Genomic DNA, 22930 nt, shown 5'->3' on the forward strand with positions numbered 1-22930 from the left:
ATTGGTGTACAGTGTCCCTTGGTGACTACAGGGGAATTGGTTCCAGGACCCCCATGGGTACCAAAATCCACCCATGCTCAAGTCCCTTATATGAAAAATGATGTAGTATTTGCATATAACCTATGCACAGTTTATATCATTTCTAGATGACTTGTAATACAAATACAACACAAATACAAATGCTGTGTAAATAGTTGCCAGGGTATGGCAGATTCAAGTTTTATTTTCTGGAATATTTTTTTCTCCTCAGTATTTTGATCCCAGTTTGTTGGATCTGCAGCTGTGGAACCTGCTCATACAGAAGGCCTACTGTATTTACCAGACTTGGGTGTAGGAGCAATCCTTTATTGCTTGTGGAAGGAGGAAATGTACAAATACTAAGTAAATGTAGGGTTAGGCCACAGGAAATATAAAGAATCTTTTTGCCTTAGTCCTCAAAGTGGAAAATGATAGGTATTCACAGTTACTGGTGCTACTGGTGTTTATTTTACTATATTAAGTAACTTTGATATCTCAGGTACATCTCACTGAATTGTTACAGGAAGTTTTCCTTCAGTCCAAAGAATCTGGATTTTACCATTAAAGAATGTCATTTTAGAACAGTACTGTTTTAAGAACTTAACGAAGAGTAAGTGAATTAATTGTCTAAAAGTTGAAAAGGGACAATTTCAATAAATAATAGCCACTGTTTATTGAATACCTACTATGTTTTAGGCACTTTATATACATTATTGTAATCTTTAATCCTCACCAGATTGCCAGTGTATGTAAGTGATATTGTCAATGTTTTATAGGGAAAAAATCAGACCTGGAGGACTTAAGTACTTGCCTTCCCTGAGGTCACATAGTTTGTGTGTAGTAGAAACTACATATCCACGTCTGTACCCAGGTCTTTTGGACTTCAAAGACTGTATTTTCACTAGACTATTAAAGCTAGTAAGGAAGATAGACATACAAGTAAGTAAGTAGAGTGCCGTGTGCTATATTGCAGTATTGAAAGTATCATCAAAGTACAGAAGAGCTACAAAGGGAGGGGATGATTAAATCAGCCTTGAGGTGGAGCATTCTATAGCCTTTACAGAAAGACTCTTGGAGAAAGGTGACTCCTGTGTGGGGTTTTGATGACAACCTAGAAGTTCTCTAGGGTAGAAGATAGAGAATAATAACATTAGTGTTTCAATACCTCTGTACTTAGCTTTAAAAGAAAAGGGTGATCTAGCTCATTTCTACTGTTCATTCTCTTCTTGCATCTCAGTCTTTCTTGTTCCTTTTATATACAGCAAGATCATGCCATTCTCATCTCAATTTTTGTTAGTTATATCATTTTTACATTGTTGACATTCCTAATTATATACTGTAGCAATAATTCCTACCATTCTTTATAACTATTCAATTAAATAAGTAATAATGTGTCTAGTGTAGTACCAGTGTATGTGTGTATGTACATATAAGTGTGTGTATGTATGTATGTGTGTGTGTATGTGTATATATATATATAAAACACCACAGCTTGTCCATTCCTGAATTCTTTATTTTGTTTAATCTCTTGATTGGGTCTTTTTTTTTCTTTCACTTTTATGTGGAATCTTTTTTTTTTTGAATTTTTGAATTTTATTTTATTTTTTATACAGCAGGTTCTTATTAGTTATCAGTTTTATACACATCAGTGTATACATGTCAGTCCCAGTCTCCCAGTTCATCCCACCACCACCCCCCCAACCCCCCACCGCTTTCCCCCCTTGGTGTCCATACATTTGTTCTCTACATCGGTGTCTCTATTTCTGCCCTGCAAACTGGTTCATCTGTACCATTTTTCTAGGTTCCACATATCTCTGTTAATATACGATATTTGTTTTTCTCTTTCTGATCTTGATTGGGTCTTGAGTCTTTGAACTTTTGAGGATATAGATTACTTGAGTCCTAATTTTTTTCCCCTTTTTAAGAGTTCTGAAGACACCCCACCCCCCCCCACACATAAAATGTGTCCCAAGTAAAATCTGTGTATCATTCTGTGGATAAAATTCTGAGACCAGTATTATTTCTGCCATCCTCACTGTCAATTGTAGACATCTTACATTTTCTGTCTAGATATTCACTAGGATTCTTTCTTTTACTATCTTTGGTAATTCTGTTCTGTGCTTTGGATTCAAGTCTCTTCTTTGAGAGAACCAATTAGCCTTTTGTTTTCCATACATTTCATCTTTTTTCAATTCACTGTCATCTCTGTTTTGTTTTTCATAAGTCCATGTCAGTGATGTTATCCTTAGCTATTTCTACTTCCTTCTGATTTCTTCTGTAGTTTTTATTTCTGTTACCAGTATACTGTTATATTTAATTTATTTCCTGAACTATGACAGCTGTTTCTTGAGTTAATTTTCTGAGTTGTCTAATTTATCTGCCTTTTAATGTTTTTGTTTTCCTTAAGTAGTAGATTCAATGGTTAGGTCCCATAATGAATTCTTTCTTATTATTCATCAAAGAATGGAGCCAATTCTAGTTGGGCCTGTTGTAAGTGAAGACATTGTGTGTGGGGGGGAGAGAGGGGGCAGAGGAAGTGATCTGGGGCAGCCTACAGCTTCAGTTGAGATATGTTCCTACAGAAACATTTTCACTTGGCTAGTATGTTCTATGCTTTTCTTCCTTTAAAATAGTTTAAAAAAGTAAACTAATGTAATATATGTATATATTTTGACAATATAAAATAGTCTTATAATAAAAATCATTGTTCTCTTGAGTCAACCTTCCCCAACTCCGAGTTTTTAATTTCTGGGGGCGCCTATTTTCAACACTTGTAGGTGTTGGTTATAACATTTACTTTGGTTGGTTATAAATATTACTATTTATATTTACTGAATATTACTATTTATAAATAATGTGCCTATATTCCTGTTTTTAATTTACTTTAGATGCTAACTATTAACTGCCTATTATGGAAGATGAGGATTTACATACCTCACCTGGCTTTATTTTTATCTTTCCACCTTTTGAATGTCTTTTTAAATGACAGTTTGCTTACATTGATGCTCATTGTTTATGGCTATGGATTATATTTCCTTTTATGTGTTTGTCTCATAGTTAATAATTGCCTCATCTATTTGCTTACTTAATTTTCTAAGTTCCTATCAGTTTTTCCTGAACTTGCCCAAAGAATTATAAAACTAAGTACAGTACTGTTTTCCACATGATTAAACACATCAAGAAACCTTATCAGTTCACTCCCTACTCCTCCCCCATCCCCTCCTCCCCTGCTTTGCCCTCTCCTCCCTTCCCCCCCATTCCCCTTCTCTGTCCTCCTCTCCCCTGCCTTCTCCCCCTTCTTGAGCAGTCTACTCTCCTTACAATCTGGACTAATAACCTTCCAGACCTGCTATACAACTATCCAAGGACTTTCCTTCACCTTTCTCCTATGAGAGATCTTGTTTCCTTGATCTTGCTGTCTTTGTCTTGTTTTCCTCTGCTCTGTTTGCTCCCTTGTTTTAGTGGATCACATGTTCTTAGAAGTTTCTCAAGAGTGCCCATGGGAAGGAAAGTTTTTGATGCTTTTTTAATCAGGAAAATATGTTTTTATCAATCAAGTGTGAATATGTAATAGTTTGTATATATAGTCTAAGTGAAAGTTTTTTTTAGAATTTTGAAGTTATTGCTTCACATCTTCTTTCAAGTGTTGCTGTTGAGAACACTTAACGCCATTCTGATTTTGAAAAACAGTTGGACTAGACTCTCCAAAAATATTACTATCATGAAAGACAGAATATAAAAGTTTGGGAAACTGTTTTAGATACTTTACATTGATCTTTTTTCTTTTTGAAAACTTTTAGATTTTGTTCTTTATTCCCTAATGCTCTGTTATTTCCTGGTAATGTACTTTGGTATGGCTCTTTATTTTCAGTTGTTGTATGGGTACATTCTTTCAATCTGTATGCTCATGAGCTTCGGTTTGGGAAATTATGTCTTGGATAGTTTCTTCCTCTTTTTTCAATTCTGTTTCTAGCTGATTAGATGTTAGACCACCTGGATTGATCTTCTGATTTTATTATTTACTCTCCTGTTTGACTTTTGGTTTTACTTCCTGGGAGATCAAAAAAGATGAGTAATGGATTAGGCTAAGAATTAGGCTCTGGATCCAGAAGGCCTGTTTGGATTCTGCATTGCCAGTTTCTAACTGTGTGATCTTATATAAGTTAATTACCCTTTCTCTTTTTTATCTGTAAAATAGGGTTAATATTGAATAGCAGTGCCTAACTCCAAGGATGTGAGGATAAATAAGTTAATTCATCCAAAGTGCTTAATTTCCTGGTACATAGTAAATGTTAATTGTTATTATCGTTTGGCGTCATTATTACCTCAAAGTTAATACTTTAACCATCTATTCGAATTCTTAATTTCTACCAAAAGTTTAATTTTCCAGAGCTTTTGTTTGCTTCTCTGTTCCTAGTTTTATAGCCTCCTGTTCTTATTTCATGGATGTAGTATCATCTTGAATTATTGGGACAATTGAGGAAATTTGGAAAAAACCTCCGACATACAAGGTGGATGCCAAAACAAATATATAGAAACAAAATTAAATAAATAAATAGATAGAAACAAAAATAAATAGAAATCTTTTAATTATAAGATTTTTGGGGTGTCAGCAATGTTGAAGTTTTTTTGTTTTCTGCATTGACTGTTTTATCATAGTTTCCCTTTTCTATTAATTTGCTTAGGTGTACATCTTATATGTTGGAGGCTTTTTCTAAATTTTCTCATACTTAGGTTCAAATTATATTTGGCAGTAATATACTTAAGTATCATGTTCTCAGTGTGTCGTATCAGGGAGCACAGATGGTCAGCTTGCCCTTTTGTTGGTGATACTAAGTTTAGACATTTGTTTAAGGTAATGTCAGCCAGTTTCTCCATTTTAAAAGTACCTTTTAATCTTTGTTAATTAAGTGATTTGGGGTTGATATTTCAGAATGTATAATTATCCATTTGTACTTTCACATTCTTATTAAATTTAAAATATTTAATTTATTATGTCATCCATTTTTATGTTTAGATTGCCCAAATTCGACAGGGAGAAGCCCCTTTGAAACTGGCTTCTGTGCCTTTTTGTGTGTCCGTATCAGTTTTTGAGCACTTCCTTAATCTGGCACAACAAGATATTCAAGGCTCACCTTTTACTCCCTGCCCCAGACTTAGAACCAGCCATTTTTTCAAGGATCCCTGGTTCCTTTTTGTGGGGGGAATGATATTTAGAACCCAAGATCTGGGGATAGATCCTTTTTGCTACTGAAGTATCATTGCTTCTAGGCTCTTTTAGTGGACTGAGCTAAATAAGTTTGTGTGTGTGTGTGTGTGTGTGTGTGTGTATATGTATATATTTTTTCTCTGTATCTATTTGATATATAGTTCATTTGTTTCCATTTATATTTACTTTTACTAGGAACTTTCCTCATCCTTTTTTATTTTTAATTTTTGACTACATATATTATTAACATTGTTCAAAAGTCAAAAATTTTATTACTTGGCACAGCCAAATAAATAAATAAATATTAAAAAAACTTTATTATTTATAAATATTTTTTAAAACTTTATTAAAAACTTTATTAAAAGGTGGACTCAGGAGTACCTTCTTTAAGTTTTTCTTTCACTACATTCTCATTTACCACCTGTAGGTAACATGTATGTAAACCTTTTTTTTATAGTTTTTAAAAAAATTTATTTAATTTTATTTATTTATTGTTTTTGGCTGCGTTGGGTCTTCATTGCTGCGCACAGGCTTTTCTCTGATTGTGGCGAGCGAGGGCTACTCTTCATTGCGGTGCGAGGGCTTCTTGTGGTGGCTTCTCTTGTTGCAGAGCATGGGTTCTAGGCACATGGGCTCAGTAGTTGTGGCTCGCGGGCTCTAGAGTGCAGGCTCAGTAATTGTGGCACACGGGCTTAGGTGCTCCGTGGCATGTGGGATCTTCCCGAACCAGGGCTTGAACCCATGTCCCCTGCACTGGCAGGCAGATTCCCAACCACTCCGCCACCAGGGAAGCCCCTGTAAACCTTACTTAGAAATTTATCCTTCCTTGTTTTTCTCTTTGCAGGTATACACGTATCCATGTATTCTTAGTTAATCTTTCTTGCACAGTAGCTAGCATAACATATGCCTGCTTTTTCACATTGTTTTTTTCCAGTTAATTTAGCCTGGGTATCTCTTCATATCAGTTTATAGAGACCGTTCTCATTTCTTTTTTATAGTTGTGTAGTAACTCTGTTGTATAATGCATAATTGTTTATTCACCGAATCTCTTATGGGTTTCCAATATTATGCTATTTCAAAGAGTGCCACAGTAAATTACTGTGTGTGTGTGTGTGTGTGTGTTTTAATTAAAACATAAATGTATTATGTCTTGAGGTTCTGTGAGTAAGGTAGGACCAGTAGATGGGCTTCCCACTTGGGATCTCTCAGGCAGTTGCAGTTGGAAGTTGGGATTGGAGTCATCTGAAAGTCAGAGTAACTCAACATTCAAGGTAGCTCACTCAGTATGCCTGGAACTTAATGATATTGGTTGTTAGCTCAGAGTTCAGCTTGGTCTGTCAGCTGGAATGCTTACCCATGACCTCTCTGTGTGCCTGGGATTCACAGAGCATGTCAGCTGGGTTTGAGAGGGAATGTGCCCAAAGTGAGCATCCCAAAAGGCCCAAATGGGAGCTGCAAGCCATCTTAAGATTTATCTCAGAATATCAGTCATGCATTCCATTGATCAAGCAAGTTATTAAGGCGGGCCCAGATTCAAGGGGAGGAGAATGAGACTCCTTAATGTGAGGAACAGGATGCATGAAGTTGACAGCAGCTATCTCTGGATAGCTTTTTGTGGGGGGAATGATATTTAGAACCCAAGATCTGGGGGTAGATCCTTTTTGCTACTGAAATGTCATTGCTTCTAGGCTCTTTTAGTGGACTGAGCTAAATAAGTGTGTGTGTGTGTGTGTGTGTGTGTGTGTGTATTTCTATATAGGTGGGTTGCTAGTGTGCTTTCTAGCAACCATAACTCACATCCCTTCCATATGTAAAGCGTACTCACTTTGTTCCTAAGACCCAGTCTCATTCCATTAAGGGATCAATTTGAAGTCCAGGATCTTGTTATCTAAGTCAAGTCCAGATATGGTTGAAGCTTCTTAAGTGCAGTTCCTCCAGTACAGCACCTTGTAAACAGTTTCTCTTGACCTGAAGACCTTTCCAGAGATCTTTATTTCTCCATACAGCTTTGAGTTATTATCTCGTATCCTTTCATTTCACCTTGTAGGACTCCATTGAACATATTTTGTAGGGCAGGGCTAGTGGTAACAAACTCCCTCAGCTTTTATCTGGGAATTTCAAAATTTCTCCCTCACTTTTGAAGAAGTTTTGCTGGATATAAGATTCTTAGTTGACAGTCTTTTCCTTTGAGCACTTTAAATATATCTGCCAACTGCCTTCTGGAGTCCAAAGTGTATCATGAGAAGTCAGCTTGTAATCTTATTGAGGATCCCTTGTATGTAATGACTCACTTCTCTCTTGCTGTTTTCAATATTATGTTTGTCTTTTGAAAGTTTGCTTATAATGTATCCTGATGTGGCCTCATCTTATGTGGAGGTTGTTGAGCTTCTCAGATGTTTATATTTGTGTCTTTCATCAAATTTGGGAAGTTTTCAGCTATTACTCAAATATTTTCTCTACTCTCTTCTCTATTCTCCTTCTGAGACTCCCAAATGCATATTTTGGTTTGCTTGTTGGTGTCCCACAGGTCTCTTAGACTCTGTTCACTTTTTTCAAACTTTTTTCTTTCTGTTTCTCAGACATGGTAACTTCTATTGTCCTATCTTAACGTTCACTGATTCTTTCTTTGCCTTGTTGGGCAGTGAAACACTTGTTGGGGTCCACACTGCAGGATCAGTAACAGAAATTGAGAACATTGTAACATTGTACCATTGTAACTTCTCTAGCAACCATAACTCACATCCCTTCCATATGTAAAGCGTACTCACTTTGTTCCTAAGACCCAGTCTCATTCCATTAAGGGATCAATTTGAAGTCCAGGATCTTGTTATCTAAGTCAAGTCCAGATATGGTTGAAGCTTCTTAAGTGCAGTTCCTCCAGTACAGCACCTTGTAAACAGTTTCTCTTGACCTGAAGACCTTTCCAGAGATCTTTATTTCTCCATACAGCTTTGAGTTATTATCTCGTATCCTTTCATTTCACCTTGTAGGACTCCATTGAACATATTTTGTAGGGCAGGGCTAGTGGTAACAAACTCCCTCAGCTTTTATCTGGGAATTTCAAAATTTCTCCCTCACTTTTGAAGAAGTTTTGCTGGATATAAGATTCTTAGTTGACAGTCTTTTCCTTTGAGCACTTTAAATATATCTGCCAACTGCCTTCTGGAGTCCAAAGTGTATCATGAGAAGTCAGCTTGTAATCTTATTGAGGATCCCTTGTATGTAATGACTCACTTCTCTCTTGCTGTTTTCAATATTATGTTTGTCTTTTGAAAGTTTGCTTATAATGTATCCTGATGTGGCCTCATCTTATGTGGAGGTTGTTGAGCTTCTCAGATGTTTATATTTGTGTCTTTCATCAAATTTGGGAAGTTTTCAGCTATTACTCAAATATTTTCTCTACTCTCTTCTCTATTCTCCTTCTGAGACTCCCAAATGCATATTTTGGTTTGCTTGTTGGTGTCCCACAGGTCTCTTAGACTCTGTTCACTTTTTTCAAACTTTTTTCTTTCTGTTTCTCAGACATGGTAACTTCTATTGTCCTATCTTAACGTTCACTGATTCTTTCTTTGCCTTGTTCAAATCTGCCTTTGAATCCCTCTAGTGTGTTTTTCATTTCAGCTATTATACTTTTCAGCTGTAGAATTTCTTCTTCGATTCTATTTAAGTTTTCTGTCTATTGATATTTTGTTCATACATCATTTTCTTGAGTTTCTCCACACCTTTCTTTAGTTCTTTGAGCATCTCTAAGACAGGCATTTTAAAGTCATTTTGTAGTATATCTGCCATCAGTTCTTTTTCATGGGCAGTTTCTTCTGATTTCTTTTTTTTTGTTTGAATGGGCCATACTTTATTGTTCATTTGTATGCCTTATTTTTTTTTTCTGAAAACTGGACATTTAAATCTAATAATGTGATAACTCTGGAAATCAGATTCTGCCCCTTCCCTGGGGTCTGCTGTTTTTTATTATTGTTTTTGGGGGGTGTTGTAGGCTGTCTCTGTGCTGAGGATCATCAGCCTGAGGTATAAACTTCTCAGGTCTTTTTGGACTCTTTCCTGAATCTGCATAGTCACTTTCTAATTTTCCTCATGTAACCAATTGTTTTGAAATGTGCTAGTCTTTAATGTCTGGCTCTCCAAAGGGGAAAAAGAGAAAAACGAAGAGGGGCAGAGAGGCATTACAATCCCTTCAAATCCCCTTGAAGTCTCTTTAGCTAGAGGGGAAGGGGCTTACAACAATAGAGGGAGGTCCAACAACAGTGACTGCCTTTTTCTTTGTCTGTACCTCCTGGATCAGAAGCAGCAATCAGAAATCAGAGCGCAGATTCCCAGTATTTGGACCACAATGTCCTTTTTGCCTACCCTCACTCCTGTAATCTGTGTGCAAGGTGCTCCAGGAACAAGTGCACCACTGCCCGCCATGTGGCTGGGATGGGGGGAAGGATACCTGCCTCTGTGCTAAGAGCTGAAATGAACCGCAATGTATTGTCCAAGTCGTCTTTCCTTTGGAAGTTGCAAGCCTTCAACAGATTCCAGACTTCCAAAATAGTTTCTTCAAACAAATTCCGCCCATTCAATTTTTGTCTAGGTGGGGAGGTAGATTCCCTTAGTGCTTCCTACTTTGCCATCTTCCCATAATCCTCTATCTGTGCATGTGTTTTCTGGTATTGGTGGGGGCATACCTTCAAGGAGAGATCCTAGAAGTGGGATTGCAGGATCAGAAGGTAAATAAAATACACATGTAATCTAGTTAGATGTTGTGAAATCACCCTCTGTAGAGGTTGTACAATTTTGCACTCCTACTAGCAACATATGAAAGTACCTGTTTCTCCAAAGCCTCACCAACCATGTGTTGTCAAACTTTTGAGTTGTTGCCAATCTGCGATGAGTAATGATATCTTAATGTAGAGATAAAGTAAAGCCCAAGGAGAGAAAACAGTATGTACAAAGAACCACCTGGATTTTTAGTTAAAACAGAGTGAATTAAACACATGTGTTTCTTTCCTCCCTCCTTAACACACTAAAATGAGGGTAAAGAAATAAACAGAAGAACTTGAGAGGAAAGTGCTTCTTTCATTATGACACTGCAGTTTTTCCTGTGTTTAAGGGTTAGTTGCATATCTTTCTTTTTGGTGAGATGTCTGTTTAAAACTTTTGCCCATTTTTCTAACAGGTGTTTGGTTTTCCTCATTTTTTTAAAGAGTTCTTTGTATATTAAGGATGTTGTCCTTTTGTGATAAGGGTTGTAAATATTTTCATTAGTCTTTTGAATTTGTTTCTCCTGTGTTTTCATGTGCAAATTTCTTTCTTTTATTGCATTATGTTTATGAGAGAAGCCCTGAAAAGCTGTTTGGAAGCTCTATATGTAAGACTAAGACTTGTGAACAGACAAGGATCTCTTGCTGTTTCATTCTGTGGAACTTTTGATTTAAGAGAAGACTCTACCAGTGTCTTGGTAGAGATAGAGAAAAGGAGATTGTTGGGAAGGGCCCTTTTCCATACATAGATATTTGTTTATTCCCTTGTTTTTTTCCCTTCACCTTGCTGTGCCTGGTGTCCTCAAGCCAATCTATTTTGGGTCTTTTTTTTTTTCCCTGTAGTAGACCTTCATTCTCCTGCTCTATTTGGGGAACTGTAGTTGCTTGGCTATATGTCATGGGTTGGAGACTTGGGGATCTTTTTTATTAAGTCTTTCAGTCAGTCTAGATTTTAACCCCACTCCTCACCATTGTTTTGGGAAGTTATTGGAGGTATAGATTTCTGAGTCCTTCTGCAGACACTTAGGATGTCTGTTTTCTCAGTCCTGTTAATTCCTTCATCTGTTCTCATCTGCTGCTGTCTCCTTTCAAGTTCTTTATCTTGTTATATTTATTCTCACTTTTAGTAGATTTTAGGTGTAAGGAGAAAGAAACACATCAATTCATTGTATTTAATTAGAAATACAGTGGTTCTTTATACATACAGTTTCTCTCCTTAGGCTCTACTTTGTGGGCAGTTGGATGGCTCTCAATGGTTCATGGTATTGCACTTTTGTTTGATAATTTAGAGTTTATGTGCCAGTACTCAGATGATTTTGATCAGCAGTTGGAAAATTGGGTACCCTTTTTTTTTTTTTAAGTCCTGTGTAACTTCAAGGGAAGAAAGTTTTTACAATTTTATGCAAAAGATTATTATTGGTCCTGGAAATAGGAATGCTGCTTGAGAGTCTCTTTGTCTTCTCCCCATTTGATCCATATTTTGCAGTATTGCTATAGTCTGTGTTTGGGGATTATAGCTATTTTGTAGTTTAATTTTAGATTAATCCCCTTTGCTTTTTCTTCTTTTTCACTTTGGTGGTTTTGAAGAAGTGGGAAGTAAACATACCTTTATTCCTTTCTTTTAAAATGTATTTAATACAGTGTGAAAAACCATGCTCAAAAACATGTATTTCATTTAAGAAGTCGAATAACTGGATTAAGTACCCATGCCCAAACCTTTTCTTATTCAGTAAAGCTTTGCATGAGGTATGACTCTAGTCTGACATGTTGGGTTGCAGTGAGTTTCATGTCACGACAAAGGGAGAGAATGTCTGTAGGAACACACATGTACTAGAAGTAGAGCTACCAGAATCTGAGGCAGCTTTAGGGACTGGTTTTTTTTTTCACCACCCTTCTTATTAGTTGTTGTCTTTCACAGCACTTTGCTCCTCTCTGCACATCTGCTCTAAGATCTCCATGTGAACCATTTTCCTGTGCTTACTGATAGTTTCTGTTCTCTTATAAATTCAGACTACAGAATAGACACCCCACCCCAGTCTCTCTTACCTTTACTTACATGTGACCTTTCTACTTCAGCTGTCTACAGCTGACCAGTGTACTCTCTTGCTGTTTCTTAAGTCATATTTCCAATAAAAACAAGTTGGCCCAGACCATCTTTTTGTGCCACCCTAGTTTTTTGTTCCTAACCAAACCATAAATGGACTTTCTTGGATCAGTTCACTTCTCAAGCAGGTTGGGGATGTTGGAGAAGGGAGCAGTAGGTCAGCAGGGAAGCAGCAGGGAACGATGGGTGGACAGTTACCCTTGGTAAGTGAGGGAGCAGGATAGAGCTGAACGCATAACATTTCCTCCTTCAGTCTACCAGTTTATTTTTAATAGAGTACTTCAGGCAAATACTTAGTGAGTACAGATTGAATATTGTAGGAAACTAGCTAATATTTGTATCAAAATTGATGAGAAATCTGCTGTTTGGTGCTGTTTTCTGTTTGCATTGTGATTTCAGAAACATGGCATGGCCGTAAGACCACTATACTAGGAGTCAGGATAGATTCTAGACCTGATTTTGCTGTTCTGTGAAAGGCTTCACTTTCTTCATTAGATAAATTTTTTAAAGGTCAGTGGAGTAGAATAGTTTCTAAGGTACTACCTACCTATAAAACCTTGCGACTCAAATTGTACTATAACTAAGCTGGGAAAGGTACTTTCCGCAAGGATGGTCAGAATAAACAGCTATTATAATGAAATCATAAGTTCAGATTAATGTAAAAAATTAGAAACAAGAATGATTGGACCCATACATTAGAAAAGGGTGCAAGAGTTTTGTAGTGAACTAAATTCTCATTTAAGCTTGTTTTATTTGAAATCAGATGCTGTTTATAAACTGATTTAAGTCAGATATTATAGTCACAAACTGTTTTCCCAACTTAAGTTGCACATAGGTAGTGTATTAGTGTAAGTGTAATATTGAAGTTTGAAATTCTTCCTGCTTTTTTAAAAAGCATAGTTGGATATTTAAAATAGTGAAGTAACATGGATTTCTTTTACTTTTTAGGATTTAAGTGTCCTGTATGCTCAAAATTTGTACCCTCAGATGAAATGGATTTGCATCTTGTGATGTGTTTAACAAAGCCAAGAATAACCTATAATGGTAAGTCCAGTGCTTTAAAATAATACTTTAAATTAGAATTATCTTAGATTTTATGAATTTCATGTTTCAGGTAAAAGTTAAAAGGCAAGGAAGGACTATCTGTGAGCCCTGAGCTAACTGGTATCCTAATTAGGTCTGGTGCTTTGGCTGTGCCATTCTTACCTGACCACAATCTCCAGATACTCAAAACCATAGGAGAGATTTTCAATGTAGTCCTGGTACATTTTGAAATAGACTTGAAAAAAAAAAAGGAATAGTTCATTTGTGACTTTAGATGAATAGAATGAAATAAAGGAAAAATGAGAGCTTTTTTCAGAATTTTATAGATAAAAAGACAAACTTCAAAATCCATGGAGAAATTTTAGATTTTTCAAATGTAAAATTTGGTTTGAAATAGAATGAGTAAGAAGAGTACCAGTAAACAGTGAAGCCAGTTGAAAGATCGACTTCTTGATCAGCAAATGTTTTTTCAGTACCTGTCAGGTATGAGGTATATAGTGTTAAGAACTTGGAATATAGCAATGAATAAAACCGATGGATCCTACAGCCTAGGATCAACCAAAGGTTAATCAATGTAGTAACACTTAGTCAATAATCTGAGATTCCTCTTCAGATTACAGAAATCTTGTCGGGGTGAAATTTAACACTGAAGTGAACATGTTATTTTGAGTAGCTTTTTTGCAAAATGTTTTAGGAATCTCTGTCTTGAGAAGGTAGTGCTTCAGCCACACTATTATAGTAATAATTGAGCACTTTTTCCCATTTTCCAGTGTATAAGTAAAAGTAGCTTTTAGCATTTCCTTTGAATAGTAAATGTACCTGTTGATTATTATATATAAACCTTTCTGCATTAGGAAATTGAATTGGCTACTTTTCATAATCTAATTGAGATTTAGTTACTTAAGAAATAAAAGACATTTTTATTCAGGTTCAAAATTTGAGGTAAAATTGATTGGGCTTGTTTCTTATACTTACTCTATTATCATTACCCTCCATAATTATTATGTTTATTACAAGTGTTTTTAAAATATCCTTAAATCTTAAGATTCTGGTGTTGAATTTTAAAAGCCAAGTGTATTTCCTTTTACCATATATTTGCATATAATCTTAGTATTCTGTTTATTTACTTTTTGTGTAGTGTATTTGGATATAGTCTTTTTATGTATTGATATTTGGCAGTTTTTAATTTCCTGATTTAACTGTGCTCAAGTCATTACAGTTTTCTACTAGATCACTTGTGTGGTGGCTTAAAAAGCAATATGTAACCTTCTGCTTGGGGATACTGTGATCCAAGAATTCAGGTTTTAAATATTTGACGGTATTCCAATTTAGAAGTTAGTGAACTTAATGCAAAAAGTAAATAAAGTTGCAGCCATTTTTAAGAATGGCTTCCTACTTTAAGGTAGTTAGACCTGAAATTTTTAAATTTGTTACCTATAGATTAACGTCTGTAAACATTCACAACAAGAGGCAAAAACAGCTTCTTTATAAACATATATGATTCTTGAATTTTTTAAATGTGGACAGTGGCCAACTGTGAGTTAAAAGAAGGAGGAGCTGTGATTGACGGGTTTAGGTTAGATAGAGGTGGCAGATTGGTAATGTACTTTCCCATCACAGGCTAGGAGAATTCTAAGGTTTTGAAGGCAGAGCCCTGTAGGGGAGGAAAAAATAATCCCTTTACCTTTCTGAGTTCTTGGCTGAGACCCCTGTAATAAAAGATTAACAAGAGGAAAACAAATAAAAATTTATTAACAAGTATACCTCCTGGTGTACATAGGAGGTACCCAGGGGAAAAATGAGCTGATCTCCAAGGTGATTTAGAGTGTGGGCTTAAATAGCATCTTCAGCTAAAGACAAAGAAGAAAGTGAGGGTGGGGAGGCCAGTTGTGGGGGGTCACCAGGAAAATCATGACAAACAAGAGGTCTGTTACGCGGATATAGGTTAGTGCCTGCTCCACTGAGAAGATTCTCTTGGAGTAAACTTTGTGATTTAGAGCAGCCCTCCTTCTCATCCTGGTAGTGAGAAGGAAGACACTCTTGCAAATGGAGAGTTCTTCTGTTCAGTATTATGTAACAACCTAAATGGGAAAAAAATAGACACATATATATGTATAACTGAATCACTTTGCTGTACACCTGAAACTGTCACAACATGGTTAAGCAGCTATGCTCCAATATAAAATAGTTTTTTAAAAACGTAAATTTCCCTTACTAAAGGGTAACTTCTAGTTTCAGAGCTTGAGTCTGCTATTTCTCAGTCATTTAAAAAATAATCCTTATGCCAAAGAAGCATATTTTAGGGTAGCATATTCTGCTACCCTTCAGTCACCAAAATCTGATCTATCAAGGATATGAGCCTGTGTGAGAACCAGCCCCTTTAACACCTAAGCAATAATCTAGGATTATTATGAAGTTTAGAACAAGGTGAGTTGGAGAATCCTGAAATGGAATCTTTTTAGTCAGCTGGACTCCTCACAGCTTCATATTTTAATTCCTAAAAGTTGGTTTCGTAGAGAGAGATGCATTAGAGAGATTGGGTCTCTAAATTGTGTTAATACTCAAACAAGAATTTTATTCAGTGTAGTGCTTATTAACTAAAACCTTTTGCAGCCTTTCCTAAAGTAGCTAGATCTATAATTTTTAAATTTATTTGTTAAATGTATATTAATTGAACTGTCTACAGACATTCACAGTTAGCAAGGAGAATACTTGGGCTTATTTTTCAGGCTGGGTATTATTTATAGTCAAACTCCTGAATAGGATGAATTCCAGAAATTTGACTATAACTTGGTGATTCGGAGTTTCAAATTCATATTCACAGAGGTGATATTCTGAATGTTGGTTTGATTTACCAGGCTAGCCCACAGAAGCTTTCTTATTGTTTTTTTTTTTTGCGGTATGCGGGCCTCTCACTGTTGTGGCCGCTCCCGTTGCGGAGCACAGGCTCCGGACGCGCAGGTCCAGTGGCCATGGCTCACGGGCCCAGCCGTTCCATGGCACATGGGATCTTCCCAGACCGGGGCACGAACCCGCGTCCCCTACATCGGCAGGCGGACTCTCAACCACTGTGCCACCAGGGAAGCCCTCTTATTGTTTTTTAATCTGTAATATATTTAAATACCCAAGTCCTGGCAACTGAAGAAGAAAATTGACTCGCCAGGTGAAAGCTCTCAGGATTTAGGCAACTGGCTCAGCAGAAGTTCAGGTAGGAGGCCCAAAGCAATCATGGCAGGGAATGATTCAGAGTGATGTGAGTGGTTATGTATTTGCAGGTGGTATTTTTGGCAGAATGGAATAAAAGTTCAGAATGACACAATGAGTGTTCGTAGATAGATAGCCCTTAAGTCAGAGACTGCCTGCTTCATATACTTTCCCCTCTTTCATGGGCTTCATTGTTTAGTTCATGGGCCTAGTAATTTGATGTATGGTCTTACGAACGTAATATAAATGTTGCAAGCATAGAGTCTCTATTTCCTTGTTCCTCATCTTCTAAAGTATTTCAGAACAAACAAATGTGAAATAAATATTCATAGCAAATTTTTACTCTTGATTTTCTTGGTCTTTAAACTTTACTGGGTCATAGCATGTTTTGCATCATATAAGGTTCAGTTTTCATTTTAGACTTCTGTGATTGAACTCGGTATTTAAGAAATCTTTGTATTGTTTTATTTGTAGTTAGCACTCTGTGTGTGCATGTGCACCCAAAGGAGGTGTAACTTGAAATAAGTTTGTCTTCTGAGAGTTAATTATAAACCTATATAGTGAATCAAAAGAGAGCTTTTCAAAATCATCAGAAAGAAGACTGACTTTATGGACAGAGTAAGATGAATATTACTCTTTTAAAGTAATCATTTTTGAAGAAAGATTGAGTCAATTTCTTTTTTTATAAATTTATTATTTTTGGCTGTGTTGGGTCTTCATTGCTGTGCGTGGCTTTCTCTAGTTGCGGCGAGCGGGGGCTACTCTTTGTTGCAGTGCGCAGGCTTGCAGTGGCTTCTCTTGTTGTGGAGCACGGGCTCTAGGTGTGCAGGCTTCAGTAGTTGTGGCACGCGGGCTCTAGAGTGCAGGCTCAGTAGTTGTGGCGCACGGGCTTAGTTACTCTGCTGCATGTGGGAGCCCTTAGAGCAGGGCTCAAATCCGTGTCCCCTGCATTGGCAGGCAGATTCTTAACCACTGCGCCACCAGGGAAGCCCCAATTTCTTTTTTTTTTTTTTTAATTTTTATTTTATATTGGAGTATAGTTGATTAACAATGTTGTGTTAGTTTCAGGTATACAGCAAAGTGATTCAGTTATACATATACATGTATCTGTTGTTCAGATTCTTTTCCCATTTAGGTTATTACAGAATATTGAACAGAATTCCTTGTGCTATACAGTAGGTCCTTGTTGGTTATCTACTTTAAATACAGCAGTGTATACACGTCAGTCCCAAAGATTGAGTCAATTTCGAAGTGAACTTGTGCTGTAATAAAAGTGAGGGAAAAGGATCTCATCTTCTGTGCTGTCGGTGCGAGAGTGTATCTTATCTGCTTACTTGGATGTTGAAGAAAAGTTGCAGCAGACAGTCAGTGCTTGATTCCAATGTGCACATGTAGTCTTTTAATGACCTGGCTTTCCTCTGTGTAGCATGTTTGCAAGAAAGTACGTATTTTCTCCCTCTGTAATTGCTGTCTGGCTTTCCAGGCAGTTGTGGGTCTCATTTTAAGTTATAAACTTGCTTTCTGCCTTACATACTACATTTTCTTTGTTTTAAGACCTCCCCCCAACCCCCACCCATGCCGCTGGCACTCCAAAACACACATTTTAATCTTTCTGAATTCAGGAAGCTTTCTGAAATTGGCATGTCTCTTATAATTAAGGTTAAAAAATATATTTGTCAATTATGGAGCAGAATTTTAAATAAGGAGGTAGTTATCATTGCCTAAGTTTGTGTGACCTTTGCCTTCTGTGGAAGATATCTACTGTCTGATCTGATGACTCTGTTCATCTGTTTGCACTAATTTTTGTGGCTGTTTTCTTTTTTTATAAATTATTTTATTTTTTTAATTTTTGGCTGCGTTGGGTCTTCAGTGCTGCGTGTGGGCTTTTCTCTGGTTGTGGCGAGTGGGGTCTACTCTTCGGTGTGGTGCACGGGCTTCCCATTGCGGTGGCTTCTCTTGTGGAGCACACTCTAGGCACGTGGGCTTCAGTGGCTGTGGAGTGTGGGCTCAGTAGTTGTGGCCCACGGGCTGCAGAGCGCAGACTCAGTAGTTGTGGCACACGGGCCTAGTTGCTCTGTGGCTTGTGGGATCCTCCTGGACCAGGGATCGAACCCGTGTCCCCTGCATTGGCAGGTGGATTCCCAACCACTGTGCCACCAGGGAAGCCCTGTGGTTGAGTTTTAACCACAAAATATGGGTTCCTTAATAGTGGCTTTATTTATTTTTTAATATTTATTTATTTATTTATGGTTGTGTTGGGTCTTCGTTGCTGCACGCGGGCTTTCTCTAGTTGTGGTGAGTGGGGTCGTTGTGGTGTGCGGACTTCTCATTGCAGTGACTTCTCTTGTTTCAGAACACGGGCTCTAAGGGCATGGGCTTCAGTAGTTGTGGCTCGCGGGCTCAGTAGTTGTGGCTCATGGGCTCTAGAGGGCAGGCCCAGTAGTTATAGCACACGGGCTTAGTTGCTCCGTGGCATGTGGGATCCTCCCGGACCAGGGATCGAACCTGTGTCCCCTGCATTGGCAGGCAGATTCCTAACTGCTGAGCCACCAGGGAAGCCCAAAATGTTTGGGCTTCCTGGCTATTGTAAATAGTGCTGCAGTGAACATTGAGGTGCATGCATGTATCTTTTCATATTATGATTTTCTCTGGGTATATGCTGAGGAGTGGGATTACTGGATCACATGGTAGTTCTGTTTCTACTTTTTAAAGGAACCTCCATACTGTTCTCTATAGTGGCTGTACCAGTTTACATTCCCACCAACAGTGTAAGAGGGGTCCCTTTTCTCCACACTCTCTTTAGCATTTATTGTTTGTAGACTTTTTTGATGATGGCCATCTGACTGATGTGAGGTGATACCTCTTTGCAGTTTTGATTTGCATTTCCCTAATAATTAGTAATGTTGAGCATCTGTTCATGTGCTTTCTGGCCGTCTATATGTCTTCTTTGGAGAGATGTCTACTTATGTCTTCTGCCCATTTTTTGATTGGGTTGTTTGTTTTTAATATTGAGCTGCATGAGCTGTTTATATATTTTGGAGGTTAATCCTTTGTCCGTTGATTCATTTGCAAATATTTTCTCGCATTCTGAGGGTTGTCTTTTTGTCTTGATTATAGTTTCCTTTGCTGTGCCAAAGCTTTTAAGTTTCATTAGGTCCCATATGTTTATTTTTGTTTTTATTTCCATTACTCTAGGAGGTGGGTTAAAAAAGATCCTGCTGTGATTTATGTCAAAGAGTTTTCTTCCTGTGTTTTCCTCTAAGAGTTTTATAGTGTCCGGTCTTACATTTAGGTCTCTAATCCATTTTGAGTTTATTTTTGTGTATGGTGTTAGGGAGTGTTCTGATTTCATTCTTTTACATGTAGCTGTCCAGTTTTCCCAGCACCACTTATTGAAGAGACTGCCTTCTCCATTGTATATCCTTGCCTCCTGTGTCATAGATGAGCTGGCCTTAGGTATGTGGGTTTATCTCTGGGCTTTCTTTCCTGTTGCATTGATATATATTTCTGTTTTCCTGCCAGTACCATATTGTCTTGATTACTGTAGTTTTGTAGTATAGTCTGAAGTTAGGGAGTCTGTTTCTTCCAGCTCCGTTTTTCTCCCTCAAGACTGCTTTGGCTATACAGGGTCTTTTGTGTCTCCATACAAATTTTAAGATTTTTTGTTCTAGTTCTATAAAAATTGCCATTGGTAATTTGATAGGGATTGCATTGAATCTGTAGATTGCTTTAGGTAGTATAGGCATTCTCACAATATTGCTTCTTCCGATCCAAGAACATGGTATATCTCTCTGTTTGTGTCATCTTTGATTTCTTTCATCAATGTCTTATAGTTTTCTGAGTACAGGTCTTTTACCTCCTTAGGTAGATTTATTCCTATGTATTTTATTCTTTTTGTTGCAGTGGTGAATGAGATTGTTAATTTCTCTTTCTGATCTTTCATTGCTAGTGTATAGGAATGCAAAAGATTTGTGTGCATTAATTTTGTATCCTGCACCTTTACCAAATTCATTGATTAGCTCTAGTAGTTTTCTGGTGGCATCTTTAGGATTCTCTATGTATAGTATCATGTCATCTGCAAACAGTGACAGTTAAACTTTTTCTTTTCCAATTTGTATTCCTTTTATTTCTTTTTCTTCCCTGATTGCCATGGCTAGGACTTCCAAAACTATGTTGAATAAGAGTGGTGAGAGTGGACATCCTTGTCTTGTTCCTGATCTTAGAGGAAATGCTTTCAGTTTTTCACCATTGAGAATGATGTTTGCTGTGGTTCTGTCATATATGGCCTTTATTATGTTGAGGTAGGTTCCCTCTATGCCCACTTTCTGGAGAGTTTTTATCATAAATGGGTGTTGAATTTTGTCAGAAGCTTTTTCTGCATCTATTGAGATGATCATGTGACTTTTATTCTTCAGTTTGTTAATATGGTGTATCACATTGATTGATTTGCGTATATTGAATCCTTGCCTTCCTGGGGTAAATCCCACTTGATCAGGGTGTATGATCCTTTTAATGTGTTGTTGGATTCTGTTTGCTAGTAGTTTGTTGAGAATTTTTGCATCTATGTTCATCAGTGATATTGGTCTGTAATTTTCTTTTTTTGTAGTATCTTTTCTGGTTTTGGTATCAGGGTGATGGTGGCCTCGTAGAGTGAGTTTGGGAGTGTTTCTTCCTCTGCAATTTTTTGGAACAGTTTGAGAAGGATGGGTGTTAGCTCTTCTCTAAATGTTTCATAGAATTCACCTGTGAAGCCATCTGGTCCTTTTGTTTGTTGGAAGATTTTTAATTACAGTTTCAATTTCATTACTTGTGATTGGTCTGTTCATATTTTCTACTTCTTCCTGATTCAGTCTTGGAAGGTTATACCTTTCTAAGAATTTGTTCATTTCTTCCAGGTTGTCCATTTTATTGGCATAGAGTTGCTTGTAGTAGTCTCTTGGGATACTTTGTATTTCTGCAGTGTCCATTGTAATGTCTTCTTTTTCATTTCTAATTTTATTGATTTGAGTCCTCTCCTTTCTCTTGAGTCTGGCTAATGGTTTATCAATTTTGTTCATCTTCTCAAAGAACCGGCTTTTAGTTTTATTGATCTTTGCTATTGTTTTCCTTGTTTCTGTTTCATTTATTTTTGCTTTGATCTTTATGATTTCTTTCCTTCTGTTAACTTCGGGTTTTGTTTGTTCTTCTTTCTCTAGTTCCTTTAGGTGTAAGGTTAGATTGTTTATTTGAGATTTTTCTTGTTTCTTGAGGTAGGATTGTATTGCTATAAACTTCCCTCTTAGAACTGCTTTTGCTGCATTCCATAGGTTTTGGATCACCGTGTTTTTGTTGTCATTTGTCTCTAGGTATTTTTTGATTTCCTCTTTGACTTCTTCAGTGATCTCTTGGTTATTTAGTAACATTTTGTTTAGCCTGTATGTGTTTGTGTTTTTTACATTTTTTTCCCTGTAATTGATTTCTAAATCTCGTAGCGTTGTGGTCAGAAAAGATGCTTGATATGATTTCAGTTTTCTTAAATTTACTGAGGCTTGATTTGTGACCCAAGATGTGATCTGTCCTGGAGAATGTCCCATGAGCACTTGAGAAGAAAGTGTAATCTGCTGTTTTTGGATGGAATGTCCTATAAATATCAATTAAATCTATCTGGTCTATTGTGTCATTTAAAGCTTGTGTTTCCTTATTAATTTTCTGTCTGGATGATCTTTCCATTGGTGTAAGTGCGGTGTTAAAGTGCCCCCTCTATTATTGTGTTACTGTCCATTTCCTCTTTTATAGCTGTTAGCATTTGCCTTATGTATTGAGGTGCTCCTATGTCAGGTGCATATATATTTATAATTGTTACATCTTCTTCTTGGATTGATCCCTTGATCATTATGTAGTGTCCTTCCGTGTCTCTTGTAGCATTCTTTAAAGTCTCTTCTGTCTGATATGAGTATTGCTACTACAGTTTTCTTTTGATTTCCATTTGCATAGAATACCTTCTTCCATCCCCTCACTTTCAGTCTGTATCTGTCCCTAGGTCTGAAGTGGGTGTCTTGTAGACAGATATATATGTATCCATTTTGTATCCATTCAGTGAGCCTGTGTCTTTTGGTTGGAGCATTTAATCCATTCACATTAAGGTAATTATTGATATGTATGTTCCTATTACCATTTTCTTAATTGTTTGGGGTTTGTTTCTGTAGGTCCTTTTCTTTTATGTTTCCCAGTTAGAGAAGTTCCTTTAGCATTTGTTGCAGAGCTGGTTTGGTGGTGCTGAATTCTCTTAGCTTTTGCTTGTCTTTAAAGCTTTTGATTTCTCTGTGGAATCTGAATGAGATCCTTGCTGGGTATAGTAATCTTGGTTGTAGGTTCTTCCCTTTCATCACTTTAGATATATCATGCCACTCCCTTCTGGCTTGTACAGTTTCTGCTGAGAAATCAGCTGTTAACTTTATGGAAGTTCCCTTGTTAGTTATTTGTCATTTTTTCCTTGTTGCTTTTAATAATTTTTCTTTGTCTTTAATTTTTCTCAATTTGATTACCATGTGTCCCAGCGTGTTTCTCCTTGGGTTTATCCTGCCTGGGACTCTGCGCTTCCTGGACTTAGGTGGC

At 37.1% G+C, this 22930-nt stretch overlaps 1 protein-coding gene across 1 annotated transcript in view; it reads left to right on the top strand.

The window, feature by feature from the left end:
- Positions 1-22930, top strand: part of ZNRF2 (zinc and ring finger 2) — a 96516-nt gene that overhangs the window by 41017 nt on the left and 32569 nt on the right. The window contains exon 2 of the mRNA XM_007466098.1: positions 13037-13132. Coding sequence (XP_007466160.1) covers positions 13037-13132 — 96 coding nt within the window. The remainder of the gene's footprint in view (positions 1-13036; positions 13133-22930) is intronic.

The sequence above is a fragment of the Lipotes vexillifer genome, unplaced genomic scaffold (assembly GCF_000442215.2).
Source record: "Lipotes vexillifer unplaced genomic scaffold, Lipotes_vexillifer_v1.1 scaffold150, whole genome shotgun sequence".
NCBI lineage: Eukaryota > Metazoa > Chordata > Mammalia > Artiodactyla > Lipotidae > Lipotes > Lipotes vexillifer.